Source organism: Colletotrichum higginsianum, chromosome 3, assembly GCF_001672515.1.
Source record: "Colletotrichum higginsianum IMI 349063 chromosome 3, whole genome shotgun sequence".
NCBI lineage: Eukaryota > Fungi > Ascomycota > Sordariomycetes > Glomerellales > Glomerellaceae > Colletotrichum > Colletotrichum higginsianum.
In genome coordinates, this window is record NC_030956.1 from 2,627,328 (window position 1) to 2,653,725 (window position 26,398).

General features: G+C 57.1%; 11 protein-coding genes across 11 annotated transcripts; 3 read left to right on the forward strand and 8 right to left on the reverse strand.

Annotated features, from left to right (window-relative positions):
• Positions 1–367: 367 nt before the first annotated feature.
• CH63R_04335 (Fatty acid hydroxylase) lies at positions 368–1,129 on the reverse strand (the record flags this gene model as incomplete). Its single annotated transcript, XM_018299310.1, has 2 exons — positions 368–405; positions 475–1,129. 2 exons carry the CDS (start codon positions 1,127–1,129, stop codon positions 368–370), a joined length of 693 nt encoding a protein of 230 aa, XP_018160556.1.
• Positions 1,130–1,895: 766 nt separating this feature from the next.
• CH63R_04336 (uncharacterized protein) lies at positions 1,896–2,439 on the reverse strand (the record flags this gene model as incomplete). The annotated part of the gene is made up of 2 exons (XM_018299311.1): positions 1,896–1,973; positions 2,338–2,439. 2 exons carry the CDS (start codon positions 2,437–2,439, stop codon positions 1,896–1,898), a joined length of 180 nt encoding a protein of 59 aa, XP_018160557.1.
• A 288-nt stretch (positions 2,440–2,727) lies between these two features.
• On the reverse strand, positions 2,728–5,277 carry CH63R_04337 (Ring finger ubiquitin ligase; the record flags this gene model as incomplete). The annotated part of the gene is made up of 1 exon (XM_018299312.1): positions 2,728–5,277. The coding sequence occupies one exon, from the start codon at positions 5,275–5,277 to the stop codon at positions 2,728–2,730; it is 2,550 nt and encodes an 849-aa protein (XP_018160558.1).
• A 593-nt stretch (positions 5,278–5,870) lies between these two features.
• Positions 5,871–6,291, forward strand: CH63R_04338 (Heat shock factor binding protein 1; the record flags this gene model as incomplete). Its single annotated transcript, XM_018299313.1, has 3 exons — positions 5,871–5,912; positions 6,025–6,127; positions 6,203–6,291. The coding sequence occupies 3 exons, from the start codon at positions 5,871–5,873 to the stop codon at positions 6,289–6,291; spliced, it is 234 nt and encodes a 77-aa protein (XP_018160559.1).
• A 274-nt stretch (positions 6,292–6,565) lies between these two features.
• Positions 6,566–7,935, reverse strand: CH63R_04339 (Protein disulfide-isomerase erp38; the record flags this gene model as incomplete). The annotated part of the gene is made up of 2 exons (XM_018299314.1): positions 6,566–7,170; positions 7,239–7,935. 2 exons carry the CDS (start codon positions 7,933–7,935, stop codon positions 6,566–6,568), a joined length of 1,302 nt encoding a protein of 433 aa, XP_018160560.1.
• A 436-nt stretch (positions 7,936–8,371) lies between these two features.
• Positions 8,372–8,747, forward strand: CH63R_04340 (Ribosomal protein S14p/S29e; the record flags this gene model as incomplete). Its single annotated transcript, XM_018299315.1, has 2 exons — positions 8,372–8,433; positions 8,558–8,747. The coding sequence occupies 2 exons, from the start codon at positions 8,372–8,374 to the stop codon at positions 8,745–8,747; spliced, it is 252 nt and encodes an 83-aa protein (XP_018160561.1).
• Positions 8,748–9,508: 761 nt separating this feature from the next.
• CH63R_04341 (Elongation factor Tu) lies at positions 9,509–10,974 on the reverse strand (the record flags this gene model as incomplete). The annotated part of the gene is made up of 3 exons (XM_018299316.1): positions 9,509–10,642; positions 10,702–10,730; positions 10,800–10,974. 3 exons carry the CDS (start codon positions 10,972–10,974, stop codon positions 9,509–9,511), a joined length of 1,338 nt encoding a protein of 445 aa, XP_018160562.1.
• Positions 10,975–12,117: 1,143 nt separating this feature from the next.
• On the reverse strand, positions 12,118–13,037 carry CH63R_04342 (uncharacterized protein; the record flags this gene model as incomplete). Its single annotated transcript, XM_018299317.1, has 2 exons — positions 12,118–12,925; positions 13,012–13,037. 2 exons carry the CDS (start codon positions 13,035–13,037, stop codon positions 12,118–12,120), a joined length of 834 nt encoding a protein of 277 aa, XP_018160563.1.
• Positions 13,038–15,959: 2,922 nt separating this feature from the next.
• On the reverse strand, positions 15,960–18,117 carry CH63R_04343 (NDT80/PhoG like DNA-binding family protein; the record flags this gene model as incomplete). The annotated part of the gene is made up of 3 exons (XM_018299318.1): positions 15,960–16,722; positions 16,832–17,203; positions 17,270–18,117. The coding sequence occupies 3 exons, from the start codon at positions 18,115–18,117 to the stop codon at positions 15,960–15,962; spliced, it is 1,983 nt and encodes a 660-aa protein (XP_018160564.1).
• Positions 18,118–23,682: 5,565 nt separating this feature from the next.
• On the reverse strand, positions 23,683–23,931 carry CH63R_04344 (uncharacterized protein; the record flags this gene model as incomplete). The annotated part of the gene is made up of 1 exon (XM_018299319.1): positions 23,683–23,931. The coding sequence occupies one exon, from the start codon at positions 23,929–23,931 to the stop codon at positions 23,683–23,685; it is 249 nt and encodes an 82-aa protein (XP_018160565.1).
• A 196-nt stretch (positions 23,932–24,127) lies between these two features.
• On the forward strand, positions 24,128–25,349 carry CH63R_04345 (uncharacterized protein; the record flags this gene model as incomplete). Its single annotated transcript, XM_018299320.1, has 2 exons — positions 24,128–24,252; positions 24,884–25,349. 2 exons carry the CDS (start codon positions 24,128–24,130, stop codon positions 25,347–25,349), a joined length of 591 nt encoding a protein of 196 aa, XP_018160566.1.
• Between the last annotated feature and the right edge of the window lie 1,049 nt (positions 25,350–26,398).

Below are 26,398 nucleotides of genomic sequence, written 5' to 3' on the forward strand. Positions count from 1 at the left end.
ACTCGACGCTGGGAACATGTTGGACCGGGAAGCCATAGTGAGAGTCACATGTGTTTGTGTGTTTGGCCTTTGTCCCGCGAGCGACCTGTTGGGGCCCTATCGTACGGAGAAGATGTATGGATTCACCGACATAGCCGGCTGACCGTGTACGTGTTGATATCTGGCTCTTCTTTTCCCCTTTTCCTCACCGAGGCTCGTCCATCTGCTGTCAGGCACCGGACGAGTACCGACGTCCGTAAAACGCTAGATACGGCACCCAATCCTCGTCCGGAAGGTGCCTAGCCCGGCGAATCCCACACATACATCTCGCGTGAACGAAGAGCGCATGAATACATACAATCCGAATCACCTCCTCTGTCCTCGGCCCTCACTCTCCTTTGGGACTCTTCCGAGCTAGCCCTGTTCCTGTACATAGATCTGTTAGCCGCCATACACGAGCAAACAAACAACTGCGTTGCAAAACAGAACACGGACCTGGGATCGCCGCTCCGCAGATGGTGTCCATGAGACCGTAGACGCCGTAGTTGGGCGCCAAGTTCAGGTGGTGCTCGTCGTGCGCCTCGTCCCCCCACATCAGCTTGAACTGCTCCCCGACGGCGGAGACGAAAGAGAAGGCCAGCGTCGTGACGATGTTCATCTCCAGCAGCTTGGCTATCCCCACCACGGGGACGCCGTACAGGAGCATGAAATCGACCGTCGACATGTAGCTGATGGTCCACACGTGGTGGTTGCCCGGGTGCCGGATCTCGTGGTGCTTCGCGTGCACCCGCTCGTACACCCCCGGGGCGTGCCACAGCCTGTGGACGACGTAGAATACGACGTCCCGCAGCAGGAGGCCGACGGCGAGGTCCCTCGCGAGCTCGGCCCAGGATGGCGGGCTGTACGGCCGGACAAAGGTCCGCGTCAGCATCGACCGGCCGCCCGAGAACACGACGAAGGCGACGTGGGTCATGGTCGCCACGACGTGGTTCCAGAGGCTCTGCGTCAGCATCTTGCGGGACGTCGCGCTGGTGTATGGGGGCCGCAGCCACTCCATGAATAGTCCGACGACCATGTACACCAGCTGCACGGAGACGCTACCCATGATCTCAATGTACCCAGCAGGGTACCGCTCGATCAACCCGTCCATCGTGGGTGGGCTTCTGTTGAGATGAGAAGAGAGGTAAGGGTTGGGTCTGGCCGAGCTGGAGTGGGGTTGGAGTCGGATTTGAGTTAAGGTATATATGATAACAGGGAAGACGACGGAACAGCTACAGCCCACAACCCTGTAGCGTTTGCCTTTTATTTGGGGGGGAGAGAAGGGTATTATATAGAAAGTGGTGCTTTCTTTTTATGCCGGGTTGTCGCGGGTGATAAATAGAACGGGAGAGGCGGTATCGAGGCTGCCCAGGAAGAAAGAAGGGAGTGAGAGAATGAGGGTCAGATAGGAAGAGAGGTGGGCGAGGGGGGGGTTCCAGACTTTCCAGTACCCAGACACGATCCACGAAAACGGAGAACGGGGGCTTTGCCGGACGCGAAAGAAGGCCGGCCTGTTTCTCCCCCTACCTTCTCGCCATCAACGGAGCCCACGATACCGGGCAGGAGGGGCATTGTAGTCCTGGGTGATAGTGGGAGAAATATGCGCTAGTATAAACCTAAACCACGAGGGGGAGGTCCTCCCATTAGTTGCCGAGGCGCGATTGGTCGGCGGGGTTCCCAGAGAGCCATCCGCCAATTGGTTGTCCAAGATGAGGTGGGATATATCAGGCGCCCGTGGGTGGGAGGAGCTCGGGGGGGGGATTTCTCCCGGATGGGGCTCGATGCATCTGACGGGATGTGAGGTCCACGTCGACGGTGTGAGTATGTGTGTGTGTGCGCGTGCTGGAAGGCGAGATGGACCGTTCGTTATATGGCCGTCACCGCTCGAGAGCCCGGGGGAGACCGGCAGGCCCCCGGGGGTGGGGACGGAACACACCGCGCGGCTTTCTCTCGACCTGTAATGGGAGAGAGAGAGGGGGGGGGGGCGAGAAACCATCTCGCTGACGAACCACCGATAAGACGTGCTAGACGATCGATCATGCGGACGCAGGACAGGATACGGTGTGTGTAAGCTGACATTGCGGACGGGCGACCAGAGATCCGTCGCCATATCCTGCCCGCCACGAACGAACGAAAGGAAGAAAAAGGAAAAAGGAAAAGAAGGAAGGGGGGGGAGTCAGAGAGAGAGAGAGGCCGTTTCAACGTACTCGGCTGCAAACAATGTAAACAGCCACGCTGACATCTGAAAAAAAGAAAGGGAAAGGGGAACCCCCCCTTTCCCCTCCAGAAACAAAGGGTGGGCTTTACTTACGCACGTACGGCTTGTCCCGTCCGAGAAAACAGCATGCGCGTGGCGCGGGCGGGCCCGGATTCCGTCTGACGGAGCCTGCCCCGGATCATGTGGTCTCGATGCGGTGTCATGGTCGACGTGGCGGCGGCCCTTGTTGTGGTGCTATCGTGTCGTGTCTTGTCTCGCCGTGCCGAGGACCACGCCCGACAGGTATGGGCCAAGTCCGAGTCCGAGAGGCCATCGGTGCGTAGTCGACTCGGGAAGTCGAACGCACTTGTCTGTTATTTATCATCCATCATGATGGTGGAAATACTTGCTGAAAGTTGAGTCTCAATAAGGCTATGATAAATACAACGTGACCGCATGAAAGGGTCGCAATTTATTTTTGGGACCACATCTGTCTTACATCCTCTAAACCGCTACAGGGGAGGCAACTCCTCCCGACAAATGGGACACTGTAGCCTGAACCGCATCCAACCCTCCAGGCAGGCGCTGTGAAAGATGTGCCGGCACGGCGTAACCATATAGTTCCTCCGCGTGAAGACGCCGACGACGCCGCCCGCTGTCGGGTCCTCCTCGCCGGCCCGCATGACGGGCACCTCGAGCACCTCGCGGCAGATGGCGCAGTCGATCGCCCGCAGGTTGCTGCTGCCCTTCCCGTCCCTGTTCTCGCCCGACTGGACCCGGTCGAGGGACGGTGACCCAGGCTCTGACAGCAGGCCGATCGGCAGCCCGCCCGACTCGACGCCGTCCTCGCGAAGAACAGGGTGGTAGTCCCACGCGTCGGGCGTCCAGCTCTTGGGGATGCCGAACCGCGGGCCGAGCACATACTGGAACGCCAGGACCCAGAGCTGCACCCAGAGCCAGGCGCAGAAGACGAGGAACGCGCGGCGATCCGTCTCGGCGAAGAGAAAGTTGTCATCGTAGACGTAAAAGTAGGCAAAGGGGAGCAGCCGCAGCACCGACTGGCCAATCATGAACTGCCAAGTCAACGCGCGCCGGCAGTTGCGCACAATGTTGCGGTGTATCTGCGGCACCCAGAAAGAGAAGTATACCATGGCCACGCTGTTGACAAAGAAATTGCGCACGCGCGGGTACCAGGACGTCGACGCGATCGAGACGAGGAGGATCAGCGAGACGATCATGGCGAAGCGGAAGATGACCGCCTGGAACGTGACCTCCGGCCCGATCCGGTGGCCGCCGCCGGCCCCCGTGCCCGCTGTCGGCACTGCTGCCGCACCGCTCGCGGCGTCTGCTATTTCAGCGTCGATGTCTTGGTCAAAGGGTACGATGACTGGGGGCGACGGCGCTCTCCTGCGGGGCCCTGCGGTGACCGGCTGCGGGAGGGAGTCGGCTTCCGCCGTCGGCGCGGGCGTGGCCGGTGTGCGCGGCGTCTCATTGCTGGCGTTCTGTTCTCTCTCGGCCCGCCGCCTGTTCTCGGGTTCCTGTACCTTGTGGATTTCCGCCAGGAAGAACCCGCCCAGCGACATGGACAGAAACGCGGCAAAGAGGAGCGACAGCGACTCCAGATACGTAATGCTGGCGTCCAGCGCCCACATGGATGCCGCGGCGAAGATACCGCCGTCCACCATGACCATCATGCTGATCGTCGAGTAGCTAATGCGACCCATGGTCGATGGCGTCGCCGACTCCTTCATCTGGTGCTTAAGCAGCAGCGCTTGGCCGAGGATTACCACAGTGAACAGGAGGATCCATATCCTGATCTTGTGGTAGATGATCTCCGTCTTCATGCCTTGCAGATGCTGTCCGTCCGCGGACACGAAGTCCGGGGGCCCCTTCGTCTCGAGAAAGAAGGCACAATCGGGAGACCAGATGATGGCCGACAGCTGCAGTTCCGGAACACCCCGGATCGGCGCGCCCTCGGGAAAGCGGAGTTCCTGCTCAATGTCGCTGATGATCTTCGCCATGCCCTCTCTGGTCGGGCGGAACCCTTTCATATCCAAGCGGCTCCTGTCCGGAGGATGCACCTGGGCATACATGATATACTCGCAATGCGGCGTCGGGTTGAGCGTGTCCGGTGGGTTGGTCAGGTCCGATGTCCACGGCATCACGCCGTCGTTGAACACCTCCTTCTCTTTCCTCCGCAGGACCTCGGCCAGCGTCTGGTTAAGGAGACGCTGGCTCGACTGGAAGAAGTCGGAACTCGGCGTGAGATGCGGTAGGCCAAAGATCCCGTCAAACTTCTCGCTCGTGGTGGTCAGCAGGATGGTCCCCTGGCGAGGCCATTGAACGCCATGCAGCCGCATCTCCCAGTTGACACCACTGCCCTTTACATCCTCGATGGTGACAGAAGCCTTGGCGCTGCGGACCTTGCCCCCCGACGAGGCGACGCCGTCCTCGACGACGCCCTGGTAAGAAATCTCCTTCCCGTATTTTCCTGTGTCGATCAGATCCATCAGGATCTTGCCTTGGTCGCCCGTGATGTTCCTCGCCCACTCCGACTGCGAGCCGCTCCAATACAAACTTGGCGTGATGGCGCTCAGGTTGTAGCTCGTCCACTCCCTCTTCGACATGGTCTCCTTGCGCACCCACGTCCCCTTGACGGCGCCCGTTGCGTTCTGCCAAACAGCCTCCCCCTCGCCAATATCCCACAGGTTCACACCCCCGACGGGCGGGATCGCATTGTGGCTCCACTCCAGGCATCGCTCCTGAAACCGCTCGAGGTCGTCCCACGCAAACCCGTCTTCAACGCGGAACCCCGTGAGGTTGAGAGACCTGGGTAGCGGGTCAGCGGCCGAGCCGTTCTGGCGCGGGGCGAAGTCTCCCCATTTCGAGGTGTTAAGCAGGTCGAGCGCCTGCTGATGCCTCCGCAGGCGCTGGATTGCGAGATCGGACGCGGAAAAGAGGGAAGCGCCGCCATTGCCCGGTGCGAGGAGGATCCAGAGGGCGCCTACGAGTGCGAGGCCGAGAACGACGAGACGCGGGTTTTCGAAAGGGTACGAAGGCATGATGGGCGGCTTGCCTTGTTGCCGCTTTATCTCGTGACCATCGTTTTGCTACACTAGCCGGCGGGTGTCGGTGGTAACGGACAGGGGCGTTGACGGAGTCGTTGATGATTGTGAGTTAGCGTGTTGCAATGGTGAGGATGTAGGTATGGACGAACACTTTAGATGGCAAGTGCCTAGGAAGACGGATGACGGCATCAGCTGTGAGAGGTGCTGAAAGCAGACCGCTGGCGGCTGTCGGGTTCTAGCGCCTGGAGCAGTCGTCTCTCAGGGAGGACCCGCTGAAACAAGTGCCACCGTTTGGTAAGGTAGGCACTGTTGCTTTTAGCCCCATTGCTTGTGTCAGGCTTTTATCGCAGGAGCAGCAGCTATACCATCACCGGGAGCCTGGCCTCGAACCTGGAATGTTTGATTGAACCAACGGCGCAAACATCCAGTACCCCGCCATCGCCTTCAGACACTCACTCACTCCCACATCAAGTACGAGAACCCGAGAACACTGGAAAGACAGATCAACTCAACAAACCATCTTACACCAATTATCAAATCTTTCGACCCCCGCCACTCCGTCGACAACTCGACCATCGTTGCTCAACATGGCCTCCAATAACCCTGACTCGAGCGCAACCCAGTCTGCCGTGAGTGAACCATCTCCCCGCTGGCCTTCGCCCGAGAACTCTCTCGCCTGCCGTCTTTTTCGTAACCTTCGCCATACAACCAGGGCTGACTGACTCTGAACAATACGCATAGATCTCGGAAGACCCCAAGACGGACGTCAACGCCGCCGTCGAGGAGCTCCTGAACACCATCTCCAACAAGTTCGCTGGAGTGTCCAGTGAGATTTTCGCCAAGAGTAAGTAAACCCATCGCATCACCAGGAACATTGCGGGAGTGACTCTCGCGACGTCAAATCTGACACCAAACGTAGTGGATGAGATGTCTCGCCGCTTGGACAATCTGGAGGCGGCTCTGTTGGCCAACAAGGAGAAGGAGGGTGGCCCGTCCAAGTCGTCTTAGCAAGTGTTGGACAATCACGAGGGTTGCAAGGCAGTATGCTATCGGCGTTTAGGATTCACACAAACACGTCAAAAGAGCTGAATGTGACGGCCGGTTTCATGAGCAAACTTGATTTATGCTTCTTATTGTTATTTCGTCGTCGTCGGTATCCTAGACCACCAAATCATCAACTGGAGCGAAACCCGCTCAGTTGCATTGTGCTTGCTTTTTCAACCCATAAACCTCCTCACACCCAGAGATCAAGATGTATCTGAAAACTTGTTGGTCGAGTTCACTACAACTCCTCCTTCTCACCGGTGACCTTGTCCTCGACCTTCTGGAGGAACTTGCGGAGCACGTTGGTCTTGCTGGTGATCTCGTCACGCTTGGCCGGGGCGAGGCCACCCTTGCTCAGGATGCCTTCCAGGCGGGCGAGCTCCTTCTGAGCGTAGCCATCGCTCTTGTTGAGCTTATCGAAGACGCGGACGTAGTACTCGGCGTACTTGTACTGCGCCTGCTCCTTAAGGGTCTCGGCCTCCTTCTTGGCCTCGGCGGCAGCGTCGGAAAGGCTAGTGCCTCCGGTGTACTTGGCGACGATCTTGTCGAGGGCAGCGATGGTGCCGGCAATGGCGTTGAGGCCACCGCCGGGGCTGCGGTTGGTACCGGCCTTCTCGTTGATGAACTCGACAAAGTCGGCCTCGCTGCGGCCGCCGGAGTAGAGCTGGCCCTCCTTGGAGCCCTTGGGGAAGAACTTGATGGTGGGGTACGAAGAGACGCCCTCAGCGCTGGCGGTGCCCTTGCTGTTCTCGGCCTCGGCGTCGACCTTGGCGATCACGACACCCTCGTCAAGAGAAAAGTCCTGAGCGACAGTCTCCCAGATAGGGGCGAGTGTCTTGCAGTCTGTTATGAATGTCAGGTCAGCTTTGTCGAGACACCAAGGCTCAGAGTAGGGGGGGAGAAAGACGTACGTCCGCACCAAGGAGCAGTAAAGGCAACAAGGACGTCCTTGTCGCCGCCGATGGTGGTCTTGAAGGTCTCATCCGAGAGCATGTTGACGGCGCTGGGCGGGGTGTACTTCTTGCGGGGCTTGATGCTAGTCTTCTCTGTGATGAAGGCGCTCAGCGCCTCGAGATCGCGACCTCCCTTGTACTCGGCGGGCTGGTCGCTCTTGCCATCAAACCACTTGAGGGTAGGGAATCCCTGAATCCCGAATCTCTTGCCCAGGTCGCGCTCGGCGTCGGCGTCCACCTTGGCGATTTGAACATCGTTGGAGGACTCGAAGGCGCTGGCAAGCTCCTCGTAGACGGGGGCGAGATTCTTGCAGTGGCCGCACCAGGGGGCAAAGAACTCGACGAGAGTGGGCTTGCCAGATTTGAGGACAACGTCGTCAAAGTTGGAGGGGATCAGGTCAAGTACGGCGGACTTGGCAGCAACGGTTGCTGCCAGGGCGCCGAGCACGAAGCTCTTGAGGACAACCATTGTTGCTTTGGTAGGCTTGTTCGATTGAGAAAAAGGGGGAATAAAGGATAATGATGCGATTCCTGATCGACGTGAGGTGGTTACAAGCTGCTGGATTGAAATACAGCAGTTGAAAACGGTGGTGGTGTAAGCCGATGCTTTGAAATCAGCTGTTTGGGTTGTCGGATAAAAGAAGCCACTTTGCATACGAGCCAAACGTCACAGAAGAGCTCGGCCCCTTGTCCTTTCTAGCAAGTCCAGTCTCCAGCAAAGGAGTGGCGGTTTCCCCAATTACCAACTACCTAGTGACAGGGGTACCTGCTTGTGATTTCTTATCGCTAGAGCTGGTCTTATCGTGGCACCTTGCAAATGCCGAGCTGCTGACTGGATCAACTTTCTTCCGTACACTTTCTTAGCACGGACCTCTTCTCGACTGCCCGCCCACCTCCTCGGCTGGGGCTGCCAGACCCTGGCCAATGAGATCCCATTGGCAAAATCCGCCATCCGCACACAAACTGGGAAAATTTCCGTGTCGCGATCGAAAAGTCAGTCAGAAACACTCAACCATCCAGTCAACCCATCTCGAGTTTCTCGCCGACCACCCCCTTCTCTCGACGACATCGCCCTCTCGACAACCGACAACATGTCTCACGAATCTGTCTGGAACTCCCGCCCCCGCACCTACGGCAAGGGCTCTCGCAGCTGGTACGGATCAACCTCCCCCCCTCTTTCGACAGGTCTATGATGGCAGTAGGACGGAAACGCAAGCTGGGGGACTGGAACCTCGCGAGGAACGAAGTGCTGACATTTTTTTCTCCCCCCTTCCCAGCCGTGTCTGCAAGCACACCGCCGGTCTCATCCGCAAGTACGACCTCAACCTGTGCCGTCAGTGCTTCCGTGAGAAGGCCAAGGACATCGGCTTCAACAAGGTATGCGAACATGAACTCCCGACCGTGCCACCGCCCGCGCGAGCGCTTTCGCCCGAGACACGATTGGACCGAGCAGAACATGAGAACTAACGGGAGGTGCAACTTGCAGTTCCGCTAAACGTCGAGATTCGAGACGAAGGATGGGACCTGAAGGTGGTTGGGCATGATGGCCCGTGGAAAATGCATTCAGACAGAGGGAGGCTTCCAAGGGCATGGAGTTCTTATGGCTGGCTTAACGGAAGTGTGTGCAGCTCCGTCGGACATCCGTTGAGGATAGACGAATACCACGACATTGAACCTTACCACCATCCTATCTGGAGGCCCCCAAAAGACCAAGCCAAGACTGAGTTGCGCGTGACGGCGCGACAGACTGTAGATCGTGAGACCTCGCGACAAAAGCTATCTCACAAGCTAGTACGGCCCTGCAAGTTCTGGGGATGCAATAATGACTCGAGGTTCATTTATGTTTGATCCCTTAAATCGGCGAGGACAACAATCGCTACAGGCGTATCAAAAATCATGTGGCACAAAGCACAGACTGTTCTATTGTCCCATCGTCTCTTGTAAAAGTACATGATTCAAGCAAGACAAGGGTTGAAGTAGAGCGGAGATCCTAGAGCCCAAGACCCGACAATATACACGAGCGCGAGGGCTCAAACGGAAAAACTCTGGGTCGGTTGTACATGAAATCGTGAAGCAGTCCAACTCCTTTTCTTCCTCCTTTTTGTACAAATCCCAATTCCCGCTCGTCATCCAGATCCCGGCGTGCGGTTCCTGGTTCATCTCTGGCATGCGCTGAGTGCCGACTCAGGGTATCGAGGGGGGGGGAGGGTTTCTCAATGCGAATCCCTTTATTCCAGGATGCGGGTAATGAGACCAGTGGCGACGGTGCGGCCACCCTCACGGACGTTGAAACGCTGACCGACTTCAATGGCACTAGGGTTGTGCAGGGTAGCAACCATCTCGACGTTGTCACCGGGCATGACCATCTTGGTGCTGGCATCCTCGGTGCCTTCAGGGAAGTTAAGGGTGACGGACTCGTCGGCGGTGCGGAGGTACATCTGGGGCTTGTAGTTCTCGTGGAAGCCGGTGTGACGGCCGCCCTCGTCCTTGGAGAGCACGTACAGAGAGGTGAGGAAGCGGGAGTGGGCCTTGACGGTACCGGGCTTGCAGACGACCATACCACGGCGGATGTCCTCGCGCTTGACGCCACGGAGGAGGAGGCCGGAGTTGTCACCGGCGCGAGACTCCTCGCAGGACTTCTTAAAGGTCTCAATGTCGGTAACCTTGGACTTGATAATAACGTCGCCCTTGCCGACAATCTCAACCTCAGTGTCCCTCTTCAGGAGACCACGCTCGACACGGCCGCTGACGACGGTACCACGGCCGGAGATGGAGAAGACGTCCTCGACGGACATGAGGAAGGGCTTCTCGAGGTCACGGCTAGGGGTGGGGATCCACTCATCGACGGCCTTGAGGAGATCGTCAATCTTTTCGTTGCCGATGTCGTTCCTCTGGTTGTTAAGGGCCATGAGGGCGGAACCCATGATGACGGGGGTCTCGTCACCCTCGAAGCCATAGGTGCTAAGGAGCTCGCGCATCTCCATCTCGACGAGCTCCAGCATCTCGGGGTCGTCGATGGCGTCGACCTTGTTGACGAAGACGACAATCTTCTGGACACCGACCTGGCGAGCGAGCAGCAAGTGCTCACGGGTCTGGGGCATCTGACCGTCGGAAGCAGCGACGACGATAATGGCACCGTCCATGTTGGCGGCACCGGTAATCATGTTCTTGATGTAATCGGCGTGACCGGGGCAGTCGACATGGGAGTAGTGGCGGTTGTCTGTTGAGTACTCGATGTGGGCGGTGGAGATGGTGATACCACGCTTGCGCTCCTCGGGAGCCTTGTCAATGGCACCATACTCGAGGAAGTTGGCGAGGCCCTTCTCGGCCTGTCTCTTGGTGATAGCGGCGGACAGAGTGGTCTGCGGGTTAGGGTCAGCTTTCGTCGCGCAAAGGCGCAGATGCAGGATTCGATCAGTACCTTTCCGTGGTCGACGTGGCCAATGGTACCTGCGCAGCAACCCTGTGGTTAGCGACGACGGGGTGTAAAGAAGACACATTATAGGCGACTGCACATACCAATGTTGACGTGGGGCTTTGTCCGCTCGAAAACAGCGTATGTGCGGTAGATGTTGAGGACGGGAGAGACGTTCTTTCTCTTCAGGGCGGCCTGAAGGGGGCTGACATTGCCCTGGCGCAGCGAGGCGCGCGCCGTCCGGAGGAACGGCGCAACGGATCTGAGAGAGGCGGACATTTTGAGGGTTGTGGATATTAAATAGTACAATAGAAAGAGAGAAGAAGGACCGGAGAGGGGATGGAAGATGGAATGCTCGTTGTCGACAACGGCTTTTGTGGTTGGAGTGTAAGGGGGGGGAAGGGGAGGATGGAGGTTTCGCAGAGGTATCGTCTGATGGGAGCCAGTGTCCTCGAAATTTTTTTGCTGCCGGGACGGACGAGCTCTGCTGGAGCTTCTTACGTCCATTGGCGGGCCGGCATGTCAGTGCTCCCCGGCCCCACTACGCGCGCTATTCACGTGAGCTCGCGTCGCCTCCTTTGGCGAGTGTTAATTCGTGAAGCGTGACTGGCTGACGAAAGGGGGGTCTTGCACGTCATGAGGGTGCTGCACTTTTTGGTCGACTGAGTGGCTAGGTGGGTTTATTGAAGCAATTCACATGGGAGAGAGAAGAGCACCATGCATTCGTCACGATTCATTTTGTAAAATTTCCGTGAGTGGATTATGTTCCAGTGATCTCGATTGGTCTCCTCGTTGTAGTTTTGGTACGGATTCTCTACCTAGAAAGAGAAATACCAGACCAGACAGATATCGCATCCAGAGCGACGTTAGAGTTGACACACGCTCTTATGGCCCCAATTGAAGGATCTGATCTGAATTAATATCTCTATTGCAGTTGCGTCTATGTAAGAAGGAGACGATGCTGTCCGGTGAGAAATCCGTGGTTAGTCAGTCATCGACTCCACTACACAACACAACGACCATCAGCACTCACAAAGATCACTAGTCACATCAACTTCACGCATCTCGGAAAGACTGTAAACCCCGGTCTTTGGTTGGAAAGGACCTGCTCGCTTGATAAAAGACGGCCGGAATGACGGTTCCGACGGGACGGCGAGATACGAGCCGATACCTTCATCCCGCTCCAGCGATCAGCAAGAAGCCGGCCCCCGTGCGCTTCTTTTGTAAGTAGGCAACCAGATGCTCTCCTGTCTTGTCGACAAACCATACTAGACGACCGATGAGTTGGTATCACATGGGTACTGCGCTTGGTCCCGACTCGCCATCGTCGAAACGCACATTCTGACCAGTCCCCTTTCATTCTTGCACAGCACATGCCTTTTGCAACGTCGATTCGGAGACTCGACCGAGAAAGGGCCTCGCTCACTCATCACCCCCGTCGGACCCGGACCCGGAATCGCCCCCCTCGGCCCCGTCCTCGCCGCCGTCGCCCTTCTTGCCCTCCTTGGCCTTGGCGCGCTTTCTCAGCTTCTTCAACCGGTTGAGCCGTTTCTTCTTCTCCTTGAGTGCCTCCTCCTTTCCCGCCTTATTCATCTCCTCCTCCTCAGCCTTCTTCTTCCGCTCGCGCTCCCTGACCCTCAGCGCGATTCGCTTCTTCTTCCCGGGCCGCCTCCTCCGTGCTTCTTTATCTTCTTCATCTTCTGCGGCTCCTCCTTTGCCCGTCGTCTTCGTCCTCTTCTTCGACGCGCCGGGGATCCGCGTCACCCGCCACGGCATCTCCATGCCCCACCACCGCTGCGTCGCGCGCGCGAGCACCTCGTCGCCCGACACCGCCGCGAACGCCAGTTCCGCCTTGGCCTCGGACGTCGGCTCGCCCGCAATGTAGTACGACAGCGGCCTCTTGCGCAGCATGTCGCCGTCCCTTTGAAGCGCGAGCTCGTCCTCGTCGACCAACGCGATCTTGGTCGCCAGGTCCGTCGTCGTGAATAGCCGGAACTCGAATTCTTCGGGGCCGTCATCGTCGTTTGCGTCGTCGGCGTTTGGGCCGTCCGTCATCGGCGCGTCTTGGCCCGTGGTGGAGGTGGTCTTCGTGGGCCTCGGGTCGATGCCGCTCAGGTCGAGCATCCCCGCCATGCGGGCGTGGAGCTTCGCGAGCAGCTCGGCGTCCTGCTGTTCATCGTGGACCGCCTTTTCGTCATCGGACGAGCCGTCAAGGTCCTCTCGCCGGACTCTATCGTGCGTCGGTCAGCATAGTGAGACGCGCACAGGACAGAATATCATCATCATCGTTGTCATCATCAGGACTGTGGGCCTCACCTCTTGGCGTCTGGGAGCTCAAACATGGCTCCTGGTGTTCTGGGAGAAACAGCCTCTAGGTCGTTCGAGAGGTCGAGAGATACCTGGGGGGAGGAGCGTTGGTCACGCAAGGGCAATTACAACTTGCACACTGTGATGATTTCGAACACCAATCACGCCGTGGAAAGTCTCGTCCCGTAATTTTTTTAAGGCAGGTCACAATGACGGCCGTGCTTTGTGGAGTTTTGTTTGTCTGGCAGAGGCCGCAATCAAGGCGCGGCTCGTAGGGGAATTTTGCCCATTGGCGGGCGGGTCATTCGAGATTTTCGCTCGCTGCGATGAGGCGGGAGGCCGGAGCAAGCCTTATCTAATCGCGACCTTTGATTAGGGACCGCCTTGGCTACGTACCTTAGTTTGGTTTGGCTTTCAAACAAAATGTCACCCACCTTCACTGAGCCGTCTACTACAATCGGCGCATCTCACCGCACCATGAAAAGTCATTCTCCATTTTTGTTCCTATTTCTCCCTCCCTTTTCTACGAGGATGGAACGAAGGGCTTTACGGCCGAAGAATACATTGCTACCAGAAGTACCCGGGTTCCGATTCTGCTCACCGTCACCTCCACCGCCAACACCGTACAAGGCATGCACTGCAACTCCAACCCGACCACTCGGGCTCCCCCTTGACCCCTCCTTCTTCTGCCCTCTGCCCCCTGCCCGCTCCTTTCGTCAAACCCGACCAGCTGGTTTAGCCACATACCGTACACCAACATCGCAAGCATATAATGGAACCCCACGCGCTCAGGAGTACAGTAGCATCCTGCCTCCTCCCTACGCCCCCCCCCCCCCCCCCCCCCCCCCCCGGGCAAAGGAAGCCTGCAACGGGCATCCTGCGTCACCCTGGTGACTTTCGATTTCTTTTTCTCATCGTGAGTGGTGCTGGTGTCGAAGGTGGATGGCCTTGTTAGTCCCTCTGTCGACCGGATTGGCAACTAACCAGCCTACGTTTGTTTTATTTTGAAAATTGCAACGCCCCCTTCGTCATCCTTCAAAAATGGGTAGCCTCGGCGGGCTCCCATCACAAAGGATCGAATGGTTGGCGCAGGCGGGCCAATGGCGGTGGAATCGTCGATTCCACCACCCCCTCCTCCTTCCTCTCAGTGCTCCCCTTCCCCGCTGCCCTGGGAGATTTGTGTCTGCCCTCTCAGGTCCGTTGATCTCGTGCAGGGTGCCAGTCCTACAACGCTATTGGGAAATGACGAACCAGCCGGGCGGGACGCACGGCGGAACTTGAGAGCCTGCGGCTGACGGTGTGAGTGGGACATGCCGCCGCCGCCGGGCGATTGCAGGTATGCTAGGAACGAACGAAGACACGGTCAGACAACGAAACGAAGCCCAAAAGAGGCCCTTACTTGTCCCGCATTGCTGCTGCTGCTGCTGCTGTGCCGGTGCCAAGCTGTGTGCGTGTGCGTGTGTGCGTGTCCGCACCAACAGAACAGAACGGACCAGCAAGTCCATAAATGACCTGTGTACCCGTATCCGTTCTCACGTATTACTCCGTACCACCTACCTGCCAACCGACCGGAGAGAGGATCCTAATACGAGCTTGTGTGGCCCCCATCAGCACAGACAGAGAGGAGACGAGTGGACTGGGGCTGGAAGGCTTATTCATTTGCTTATTTGCGTGATTGCGCATTTTCTGGCCTATTTTCTCCTGTTTTTCCTTCTCCCTCACTCTCGCCCCCTCCCTCTCTCCGTCCCTTGCGTCCATTCTCTTCCCTTCCCCCCATCCGACAACTCGGTCTCTTTCTGAGCAAGACAGAGAAAGCAGGATGAAAAGTTTCCGCCCATGATGTGTGCGGGTCCACGCACAAACAAACAAACAAACAAACAAACAGAGCGCCAAAGCATTGTACGGACGTCGGTACCACCAACAAAGGCAAGCCAGCCCAGCCAACCAACAGACCATCTGTTCCTCAACACCAGCATCGCCCCATAGGTACCTAGGTACGGATGGTTACCGACAGTCTGGATCCGTCCCCGTCGAACCGACCCAAAACCTCCACCATCCCTGGCTTGGGTGGCGGAAGTCAAACCATTCGGATGGGATGAGGCTCTTCCCAAGACCACTGTCAGATCCAACGTCATCCGATCCTCGAGGCTGAGACACACAACAAGCCTCCCCGCGTTGTGTTCTTCTATTCTCTCTCTCTCTCTCCTCTTCACCCACCACCAACGCTGGTGCATCAGAGACAAAAGCGATGCTGACTCGACCGCAATTCCTTTTGTTTCTTTCCTCTCCCAATGCCTGGTGGGCAATGTAACCAAAATATACCATATACATCGTTAAGTAAACCCCTCCCTCCTTGGAATATGTCGGTCGCAGCGCGGTCCGGAGCCGGCGATACAGAGGCCGGGCCAGAGCGCTCGACGACGTCGAATGATGTGTTGCGTATGAACTGGAAATGCCCCACCACCAGAAAATGCTCCTCCGTCTTTCGACGCCCGCCTCGACCATCTTGAATCTGCGCCTGCCCAAATTATGTTCGGACCCGGTCCTGTCATGGAAACATAAAAGGCATGCCAATGCCGACGAGTGCTGGACTTGGCTGCCAGTCGAGGTTGACGTCCTCTCGTCATGGACGTGCAGAATCTCCCGGCGGCGTTGAAAGCCCATGCCTCATCAGACCTCGGAAGCGAAACCTCTTTGCCTCCTTTGAAAACTTGAAAATCAAAGCCCAACCCGCAAAATCGCTCTTCTGGCCCCATGTTGAGGGTATGGTAGGTAGTACACGGTTAGGACTGCCGTGCCAGGCAGGTAGAAAGCAGCTTTGGCCTCATGAGAAGAGAAAAAAAAGAAAGAAAAACTCTGCTTATTTCGGCCTGGGCACCATCGGGGCCCGACCTATTATCGTTCCTTGCATCTTGGAGACGTATGGTGCAACTTGGCAGCCAGTATTATTCGCGCAGCTAATTGGCATTCCAGGAATAATGGTTCATACCATCAAAAGAGCCTCGGTGGGCGCTACTGTACGACCCGGGACCTGGCGGGGCAGGGCCGTGTTCCTGCTTGGGCGTTGGCGCAGAGCCCCCGCTTTGGTATTGGTCGGCAAAACCGTATGGCCTTCCCTCGCTGTTGCTGTAGGCCACTGTCGATGCCGGCTCGCCCGCTGTCGTCGTCCACGAGCTCGAAGGCGGGTAGTAGTCCCGAGCAGGACCCGACTGCGATGTGGGAGCCTCCGTCTTGTACGATGGCGGCGCAATGTCGCTGGAGTTGTTGCTAACGGCACCGTACGAGGACCCGTATCGGTACTCGGGCGAGGATTCGTGGTGGGACATGGAGCTAATCGATGGCTGGCTGGCATGCCTCGGGCTCTTGGTCGGCCGGGCATTGTCGACGTATCTCGGCACATTGAGCGCGTGATCCGAGTTTGGTGCCATCGCCGTCGCCGACACCGACAATGGCGGTGGAGCAGTCGTGCTTTGCACGTAGGCGTACTGTGCCCTGATGGGTGGTTGCTGCTGGTCGTTTGCCACCAACGAAAGCTGCACCGGTGGCATCGACGTTTGCAATGGCAAGTCTTGGGCCTCTCCGCCGAAGCTCCCCCCGCCTGAAAGCGCACCTTTGTGATAGGGCTCCGCTCCCATTGTGGTCGCTGGGTAGCTCCCCGAGCCGGCCGGCGGTAGCTGCGACATAGAGACAGGGTTTGAGGACGACCAGTTGGGATACGAACTGTCGTGCGTTAGTGGGTTGGCTCCAGACGTGCTGTGTGAACCCTTTCCACCCATACCAATCGAGCGACTGATTCGGCATGCGAGGGAGGGGGGGGGGGGGGGCTTACTTGGATCTCATGGCTCCCATCGGCGCCCCTGGCATCTTGGGGCCTCCGGCGTTGAATGTGAAGGCGGACCGGGGCATCTGCATGTCCAGTCCTCTGGCTTTGGCCTCCTGCGGCTTGATGGCCAACGGCCCAGCCACGATACCCAGTCCAGTCTCTACCAACGCCTGGCCCCTGGAGCCGGCGCTGGATCCCAGCAGGGGGATTTCCTTTCTGGCCTGGAAATTGCGAGGACTGCGGCCACGCACCACGACAGGCGCCGTCGTTGCTTCGGTGAGGACGATCTTGCTGCCGCTGGCCAACGTCCCAACCACCTTGAGGTGAAGCACAAAGTGTTGCTGTAGTTCCTTCCGTCGCCCGTTATTTGCCGTTGCGCTTCGCCAGGTTAGTCGAGTCAAGCCAAGGGCCGCTGCCGCGAGTGCGCCCGGGGATGTTACTCACATTCTAAACTGCAACCGGCGCCAGCCGATAGGGTATACAGCGTATTCTCCATCAGCCTCCGTGCCATCGTCTGGGAAAGGGATTAAGGGGAGCGACGCGGGTTCCTGGTCGGGGCTTTGTGTGATTTCCGGCGAGTTGGGCGGGGGTGTCTTCCAGGGGATAACGATGAGTCGGACGGGGTGGCCGTCGACCGACTCGATTGCGGAGATGGTTACTTCCGTGTTGTTGACGGGTACCGTCTCGCCCGTCTCGGAAATGACAGAGAGCTGGCCTCGCGGGGTGATAAGAGAACCACTGATCTGAAAGAGGTTTCGGCGGTAGCAGGTTAGCTCGGGCTGGAGGATGGAGCCGTCGGTGCTGTTGGAGGGCATCTCGGACAGGAAGAACATCCCGTGCAGCTGCGCCGACAGCTCCAGCTGCTGCATCCGGCCATGCTGGTCGACGATGGTGTGCTTGTCCTGCACCCTCTTGAAGGAGAGCAGCTTATGGTCGTGGTTGACGGTCAGCTTGGAGCCGTCGTCCCTCAGGTCCTGGACAATCTCCTGGTAGGGCGGCTGGTCGGTCTGCGAGTAGGGCCTTTTGAGGTTGGGGAAGCTGTGGTGGGACGACAGGCTGGGATGCGAGTGTCTTTCGTAGGCATCCGACTCGTCCTGAGGATAACGACCATAGGGGTACGAGCCGTGGTCTACACTCGGGTGGGTGCTTCTTGGGCGCCCTGCATGTGGCGAGTTGGCAGAGTGGCCTCCGAGGCCGGAATCCAGGCTGTTGTTGAATCTAGACGACATTTGGACGGGACTTCCATAGTTCGACCACAGGTTGGAATGCGCCGGCTCTTTCAGCTCTGCCATGACGGGGTAGGTTACCGTGGTTGACATTAGAGCATACCTCTCTGGAGCGCTGCAGTCCTGTTCCAGACCCAAGCGCGCCTCTTCTCACACACAAGAGATATGTGGTTGTTGCTTGCTGAGCGATCAACAAGGCATATAAACACACAATGTCTGGACGGCCGTCTTGTCCAAGGGGCAAGCAGGGTCGTAGTATGAGAGGGCGACTACTTTCTGTAAATATCGATGTCGATGTTGAGGTTGTCGAGCAGTGGCGGCGAAGAGTCAGAGATGCAAAAGAGGCAGAGAGGTGAAGATGAGGTTCAATGGACGACGGTCATGTTTAAGGTTGCAGGGAAAGATGTATACTTGTATCTCTGATGGGGTGGGATGGGTAGGTAGCAAGAGGACGGTAGATGTTGGAGGGGGGTGTCTGGTGAAAATCTTCGGCACTGTTCTGGGGTGGAGACACTGATGGGGCAGGGCTGGGGGAGGCCAGCTAAGGTCGAGTTTGTGTCGAGTCGAGTTGATGTGATGTCTCGACAGCGACGGGATATTCCAATGCTGGGGCCGTTGACTTACTTTGTGCCTTCTTCAGCGGCAACGGCCAAGGCAAGGTCACCAGTACAACGCAACGGGGGTTCTCTGGCCAGCACGGTCAGTGCATGCAACCATACTTGGAAAGAGAAGGAGAAGGGAAGGGGGGAAGGGGGAGGAGCGGGCGATCTGGTGAGCGGAAGAACAAGGCACGTAATGGAGCTACGACGATGAAGTATGGGTGCGCCCTGCAGAGAGGCGACCAGGTTTAGGGAAATACCCTTCTTAGAAGGCGGCGTTATGGGGAAGGGGGAGGGGGGGACGGAGAGAGGGGCGGCACTGAAACGGTTCGATAAGAACAAACGAGCACAGTTCAGGATTACCAGATTCAAGGAGTTCTAGTCCTGTCGCAGCAGTAGTAACAGCAGCAGCAGCAGTTTTCTATGGGTTGTGAAAATGCATCCATGGCATCCGGTCTCGCGAGAGAGAGGGAGAGAGAGAGAGAGAGAGAGCATGGTGAAGGAGGGAGAGCTTCAGCGTGGAAACTGCGGACCGAGAACGCCTATTCGTCTACTCCATAGGTACGAATAATCGGTCTACCTGGTGAACCGTACGTACACACTACAATTACCTCGCACATCCATACCTGCACCCACACAAAAACTTGCGATAGGCAAGTTGCATACGGATACATCTGCCTACGTACCCAGGTAGCTATCGTGGACGCACGCGGGTCGAGCAGCCCCAGTTGGACACACGCATAAGGAGTAGCAGTAGACACACACACACACACTCTCTCTCTCTCTCTCTCTCTCTCTCTCTCCTTCTTTCTCTCTGTCGCTCCTTCCCCCTTCTCTCTGTGTCTCGCTGCTTACTCTCCCCGTCTCTCCCATTCCTAGCACGCACGCTTCAACGCATCCCCGCTTCTGCCGGACGCGCGAGCCAATCCCTTGCACAAACTGGCATTGCTAGCAACAAAAGGCATGGAAGAGAGTTGACGGCAAGCCTCCAGTGTTGGCACTACTGACCCCGGCGAGCAGGGTGGCATGTGCTGTGCGGTAAGTAGCTCCGCCGAGATGGAGGGACGGAGAAGAACCTAGCATGGATCGTACGGAGGCACACGGGGACCATCTCTCGAGGAGAAATCGTAGGCTGGCAAGGCCCCTCGCCCCCTCCTGCTGACCAATGGAAAATCCCCAGCGGAATGCCTTGGTGTCATGGAGGGGGGGGGCGTAGCTTGATGAGAAGACTAGACAGAGAATCCTCCGACGGCCGTCGTAGGCCAGTGACCCGTAAATTTTCTATATGGCCGTTGGGCAGACACGCCGATGAAAGGCAGGAAACGGAAAGGTGTGTGTGTGGTAAGGGGCGTGTGGAAGAGGGAAGGGGAGGGGGAAAGGGAGGGGAAGAGAATCGGTTCACAAGATTGCGAGAGACCAGGGGACGAGTTGAATTCGCTTGGGGCACATATCCAGTCGCGACATCCCTGTCCGGGTATGGTGGAGTGGGCAGGCAATATTAAGAGACGGTTAATATAATAGACACAGGCGCCTGACTGAGGCTTTTGCTGGCGGGCTGGTCAGGCAAGAGGAAATGTCTCTGACCCCTCCCCCATCGCCGCCGTTGTTTGGCGGAAGGGGAGGGGGGTGGTTTCCAAAAGCAAGGCTATGAACGGCGTAATTCGTTCAAGTGGTAACTTTGCTCTTCTTTTGCTCGGGCTCCGCCGTCAGGTCAACAAGTGCCATGACTCTGTAGAGGACCAGACATGCCGCGCAGTAAGAAGTACATGCCGGATTGGCATTTCTTGCGAGGGGTGTGGGTTGACGAAGGCAGGCCGAGAAGACCTGGGTCTCTTGTGAGGAAGAGGAAGGTAGTTGGGCCGGCCGGTCAAGAATGCTTGATGCCATGGCATATCGAATGCGGTCCCACGACTCGCGATGCTGTCGGTTGCGTATCCCAAGGCCTCATTGCGCATGATTAGACTCATCTGGAGATCCGTTATGACTTACATACATGGGCGCTAACGACCCTATGGGCCAGGCGTAATCTCCTGGGCCCTCTTCGCTCTCTTTCGCCATAGCCGGTTTTCGGCCAAGGTGTTCATAGTTGTAGTGGGCGGCGACGAAAAAGAAGGGGGGAGAAACAGCGAGAGTTTATGGTTGAGGACCGCAGACGATGTTACCAGTCAGCAACGATCCGAGAAACAAGTGACGCGAAGTGGCAACGACGGACGATCGTCAGGGAAGAAGGAGGTACAGAGGTACGAAAACCACATAACACAATTTGGAGTAATGCAAAGACCGCAGAAACCCTGAGTGAGAGAGAAAGAGAGACAGAGAGAGAAAGAGAAATAAAAAAGAGCGCGAAGCAGAGATGCGGAGGAGTACAGGCATGTTCGTGGGAGGAGTTCCTGAAAGGGGAAGCTAACAGTCTGTGCCCGCACCCGGACCAGGGGTCCGCAAAAGGCGCAGGGTTGATGGGTCGGTCCTCATCATGGCAGTTGATGGAACCCGGATTGTAACCGGGGGGGGGATACATGGGTACGTATCGCTGTCCCCGTAGTCCCCCTCTGTCCATGTGTAACCCACTCGACCAAAATCGAGGTGCCGTGTCAGGAATCCTACGAACCAGTCGCATCGCATCTTTGGCATCGTGCTGCCACATTCTTGTCTAGGTACCTGGCAATTGTGCGCAGAATATCTTTGTATTTTTGTTTCCTTTTCTCCTTTACCCCCTCTCTCACTTTCTCTGGCTCGCCCCCCTTTGAATCATACTCTCCAGGCTCCAGCCTCTCTCTGTCTGCTTTGGGCTCGGGATTGAGGGGCGCTTGGATACCTCGCTCACCTTCTCCTTACCAAAGCGAGGAGGAGGGAGTCCCCGGGAAACACGGAAAATTAAGAGACTATCGGTCTTTTCACCCAAATAGAAACGAGAAAAGAAAAGGGGGGGGATCGCAATTTTACCTATCGCGTCCCAGTATGCATGGTAAATAATCGAGTCAACGCAAAAAAAAAAAAAAATCGACACGGAAGGGGGCTCAGCAAATCGGTAAGCATCGTCCTGGGGTGATATGGCAGGACGTCGCGGAGGATAGCTGTCTCACCCGTAGCCCCGGGGAAGAACAGTAACGGCACCCGTAAGCAGTGTAGCAGAGGCAATGGTAACCGACGTGGAAGTGAGAGGGGAGGCATGCCTGCTTGCCATTTGCAGGCGTCTGGACGGTTGTGTAAGGTACCTGAGCTGCTTCCATGTACCGACATGGGTGAGGGAATCGTTGTGTGATTGAGGACAGGTGATGGCGGCTGACCGCCTGCCTTCCTGACCTCACCTCATCGAGAGGCAAGGTACAGAGGATTCAAAGTGCGGGCACTATGCGGTCCCTAGAAACGCCGTGCCTTTGGGGTGGTGGAGATCTCGACCTTGGCTTGGTGTGCTTGTGCTTCTGCTTGGCCTTGGACGACGTCTTGGTACGGGGGGCGCGCCGAGGGGAGGAAAGGGTCACGGCCGGGTACATGCAAAGGAGACGCAGCTATTGCAGTAGTCGCAGAAGCTTCGAGCCACGGCTGCAGTGGCGGCCGAATATGGCTGTTGAGAAGGGTCGGTGGCCTAGGGTCTCGCTGTGGCGGCGGTGACCACATTGGCCAGGTCGAGCAAGGCGGCGTGCGCGGCAAAAGGTGAGGTGCCTCTAGAAGGTGGTCAATCACCAGCTGCATACTCGTGTCGACGCGAGTGCCGAGGGACAAGCTGGCAGGCTGGCCAACCGATGGAAGAATCGTTCGCGAGCCGTCTCCCGAGCGAGATGCGATCGGAGTGTCGTCCGGCCAAGGGGGCTTGGGCTGAAGCGGACACGAGGGGCGGGACGTAACGCTTCCAAGGCGTTGTGCTACAAAGATGCCTGAGGTCGTCGGCCAGGAATGAAGTCACGCTTGAGGAGCTATCCGTCCACGGTACTTTGGCTTACGCGCATCGTCTTAATACCATATGGGAAGGTGCTGCGCCCCTTTGATTCTCGATTTTGAACTGGTGACTGGGTCCAAGGCTATTGAACCAGGGTTAGGTAAGACAATATCCGGCGTTGATGCTTCTACCAGACACGATCGCGTTGACGGACATTGATTGAGGTGCGGGTTGCCGACGGCGACCATTGACGACTCGACGACATGTCCCCTCCCTCTTCCTCCAAGGAATTCACGGTTCAGTACCGGGCCTCTGCATACAGGTAGGTCGGCCCAATTGCCTCAGTTGGTCGGCAAGGAACAGACCTTTTGGAGCGAGTCGGGTCGTGCAGCAGGGAAGTCGATGCGGGTATGCAGGGTGTTTCCGACTGGCAATATAAAGACAGAATCGCCAGAAAAGGCGCAACTAGAGAAGAGTCGGGGTTCTAGGTACAGCAAATAACTAGCCCGTGATCAAAGCCATGGCCCATGGTCATTGCTCCTAGGTGTCGTGTCGTGTCGCGTCGTTTTGCAAGGTCAAGGTCAAGGTTAAGAGAGGCGGAACGGGGCCGGAATCCGGAGCAAGCCCTCGCCGGAGGAAGGAAAGAGGAGGGAGGCAGGAGCCAGAGTAGGCGCGGGTGCGTAAGTAGACCGTAACCCGAAGCTTCTTGGTGCGCTGCGCAAACTGGGAGCACACACTCGTAAAGTATAGTAGTCTACGGATATGTTGGACACTGCTCTGGTAAGTCTCGCATCCAAAACTGGCCCATGTAGATCCTTAGTCTAAGCAGGTGTCGAATGACACTGACATCTGCATCTGCTTCTGCTAGTGTAACTCTCGTCTCGGCCCCTCCTTCTTCTTCGTCCGTGCCATGAGCTCATGGCTCATTGGTGGCTCGTGGCTCGACTCTTGCCTCTACTCCGTACGTAGGTAGGTATGAATCTGGTGGCTCCTCCCTCTAATGTGTGATGTCGTCGGGTGGTCGGGGGAAGAGACGGAATGCAGCAAAGCACCGCCCGGCGACCGGAGGCAGACGTTCCCAAGTTTCCCATTTTAGAGCCTTGTTAACTGTGCCCCCCCTCCATCGTTGATGCCTCGTGCCAACCTCGCGCCCTCTCATCCACCATCAACCCCCTCCATCTCCGTCACCCCGTTGTTCGCCCCGTCACCGGCCAGGTTCGTCACTACCATGGACCCCGGCACAGCGACCACCAGTGCCACCATCGCGAGCTCCCCCGTCTTCTTCTTCTTCACCGACCCCTTACCCAGGTCCAGGCCACCATGCGTGCCAGGCCTCTTGTCCAGTTCCATTTCCCAGCGCCTAATCCAGCATGCCCGCCACTCCAGCAGCGCTTGGACGGTCATTGAGTGGATAGTTCTTGCATGTTTTGACGCTGGAGAATACAGTGCCCCTCACAGTGTGTGGTACCGATATTAAACCCGCACCGACTAGAAAACTCAAATTGGACCGGACAGGGTTGACCAGGCTAAAAGTGCCATCAGAGCCGGGGGACTGAATCAATCCCGCTGAGGAGCCGGCCAGTCAGCATCGTATCCCCTAATGGGCCCGGCTCCACCTCCCATCTTTCTTCCTGAGGTGCTCCTGCCTCCCCCATTCGAAATTTCTGCCCAGATAGGGACGTATCATCTGTCGGACCTCCTCACACGGGTCACAGGTCCGGGAACGTACGTGTGCGTGCTCCTTCCGCCAACCCACCTGTTCTTTCCACTTGAGCTTTTGCACTTGCAGAGAGCAAGTATGAACGGATATTTGTACCCAGTCACGGATATCTAAGTAGGTATTCACATGTCTACAACAGGCCCGTCCCTCAGTCTACACTTCCAATGAGAAGTCTAGGTGCACTTTTCCTTCTCCATCTCTCTCTCTATCTTTTATCCCCCTTCAAGAGATAACTGTGGCTTCCTGCTGCGAACAACGACACACCCATTCTTCCCTTTCTACGTGAGGTCCGCCCAAATTAAATTACGGGCCTGGAATGCCACGGGCATTGCCTGCCTACCCACTTCTCACGGCTTTTCGTCCGGTCTCCGATTCTTGTGCCAAACATTCGACGACGGCTCCCTTTCCATCCCACTTTATCCGCTGAACCTTCTTCTTGCTTTGTGGATGGAAACCTGACCTGTCCTACGCTACCCTACCTACATACATACATACCTACCTAAGCAATTCGGCTTGCTTTCTGCTCTGAACATGCCGTGTCAACACCTGCCCAACTGCCTACCTCCCTGTCGTCGCAGCGCACTATTGACTATCGACAGCAGGCTCGGTGGATCACGGCTCCTCTTCACTTCGCAGACCGCAGGGCAACGACTCGAGTCGCCTTGCTGTGCCTGCTCCTGCCACCTCCCCTCCAATTAACACCCCTGAGGCCCGGGACCTTCGACATCATGATCAGGACCCTGGACCGGCACACAGACCCCCGCCCGCCTTGATCCTCGCCCACGCCCACAAGCAAGTCACCTCATCGAGGGCACATCACCGTCACCTTCTCCACGTCCCCACAATGAGACTCGCTATACTGCGTGTGTATGTGTGTGCGCGTGCGCGCTCTAGAAAGCAGACAGAGAGGGGTGGACGGGATCGAAGCGCACAACCGCTCGTGTTTCCTTCTCAGGTACGTCGCAACGCCTACTCCCGTTTGTTTGGCCCGCCCAAAGTCAAAGTCTATCGCGACTCTCGCCAGCGCCGTTGCATTCGGTTCCTTCGCTCTACGTACTCGATGCACCTTGCCTTCCGCTATTGGTTACCCTTCAGCTCGTAGATTTCAGCGGCGAGTCCAGTTCGATCTTCGCCTTCACCTTCATTTATCTAGGTAGGTACCGTATCTCATCCCACATCGCGCTTCCGGACTGCGATGCCTTGTCTTACCTTACCTTGTCGTCACATCAAGCCGGTCTCGTCTTCGCTGTTTGCCCGTCCTGACGCCAATCCTACTTTGCTTTGCCGCGGTAACGCGTTTTATTCCCCTTGGTCCATGTCGATGCGTCTACTTTGCCTCGACCTGCCAGTTCGCTTCTATACCGGCTCAAGTATCTATTGCTCGCTCTCGCTACCTAGTCAGCCCCTCACAAACAGGATGATGCCTCTCCTACTCACAGTACCTGACAGCAGGTGTCAGCGAGTGTGGACACGACTGCTGGTCTTCGCTTTTCTGCACCGACAATCCAAGCCGTTGAGCTACGCATGCAAGTGACAACGCTAATCGATGCACAGCAGTGTAGTACGCTGCGGGAACTACATCAACTTCGGACCAGTTCACTTCAGAATCGACATTGTAGACCGCATCTTAGCCTTGTGTCTGTGCACATGACTATTCCCGCGCTGACCTTCGATGCAATTTTCAGCATCTGGAGCTGGCCTCAGAGAGCACCGCTTGAACCAGCAACTTTCTACAACGGACCTGATCAGCCGCCAGTATAGAGCGTAGGCCGACTTATTCTTCCCATTCATGGCACCGTCTATTCATTGCCGCGGTGTTCTCGCTCCGCATGCAAGCGAGTTGCGGGTCAGGTCGGTACGTGCGTCTTTCATCGACTGCTTTTGCAATTCGTAGGTCCCGGAACGAAGCCTCACAATCTCCGTTTACCGAACACGGCAAGTTGACAACAGACAAGCAATAACAACCACCACGTCGACTTGCCGAGCACCTCTACGAATCGCTCTTTCGGGATGCCGCTAAATGATTGTCGTACGACTCCCCTCTCTTGGAGACAGCCTTGACTGGCAGTCCCCGGCGGCACGGCTACATGGTCGATCACGGTTCCTCCTGTACCGCCACTGCGGGAGCGTCTAGAGCTACACCACCGAGGG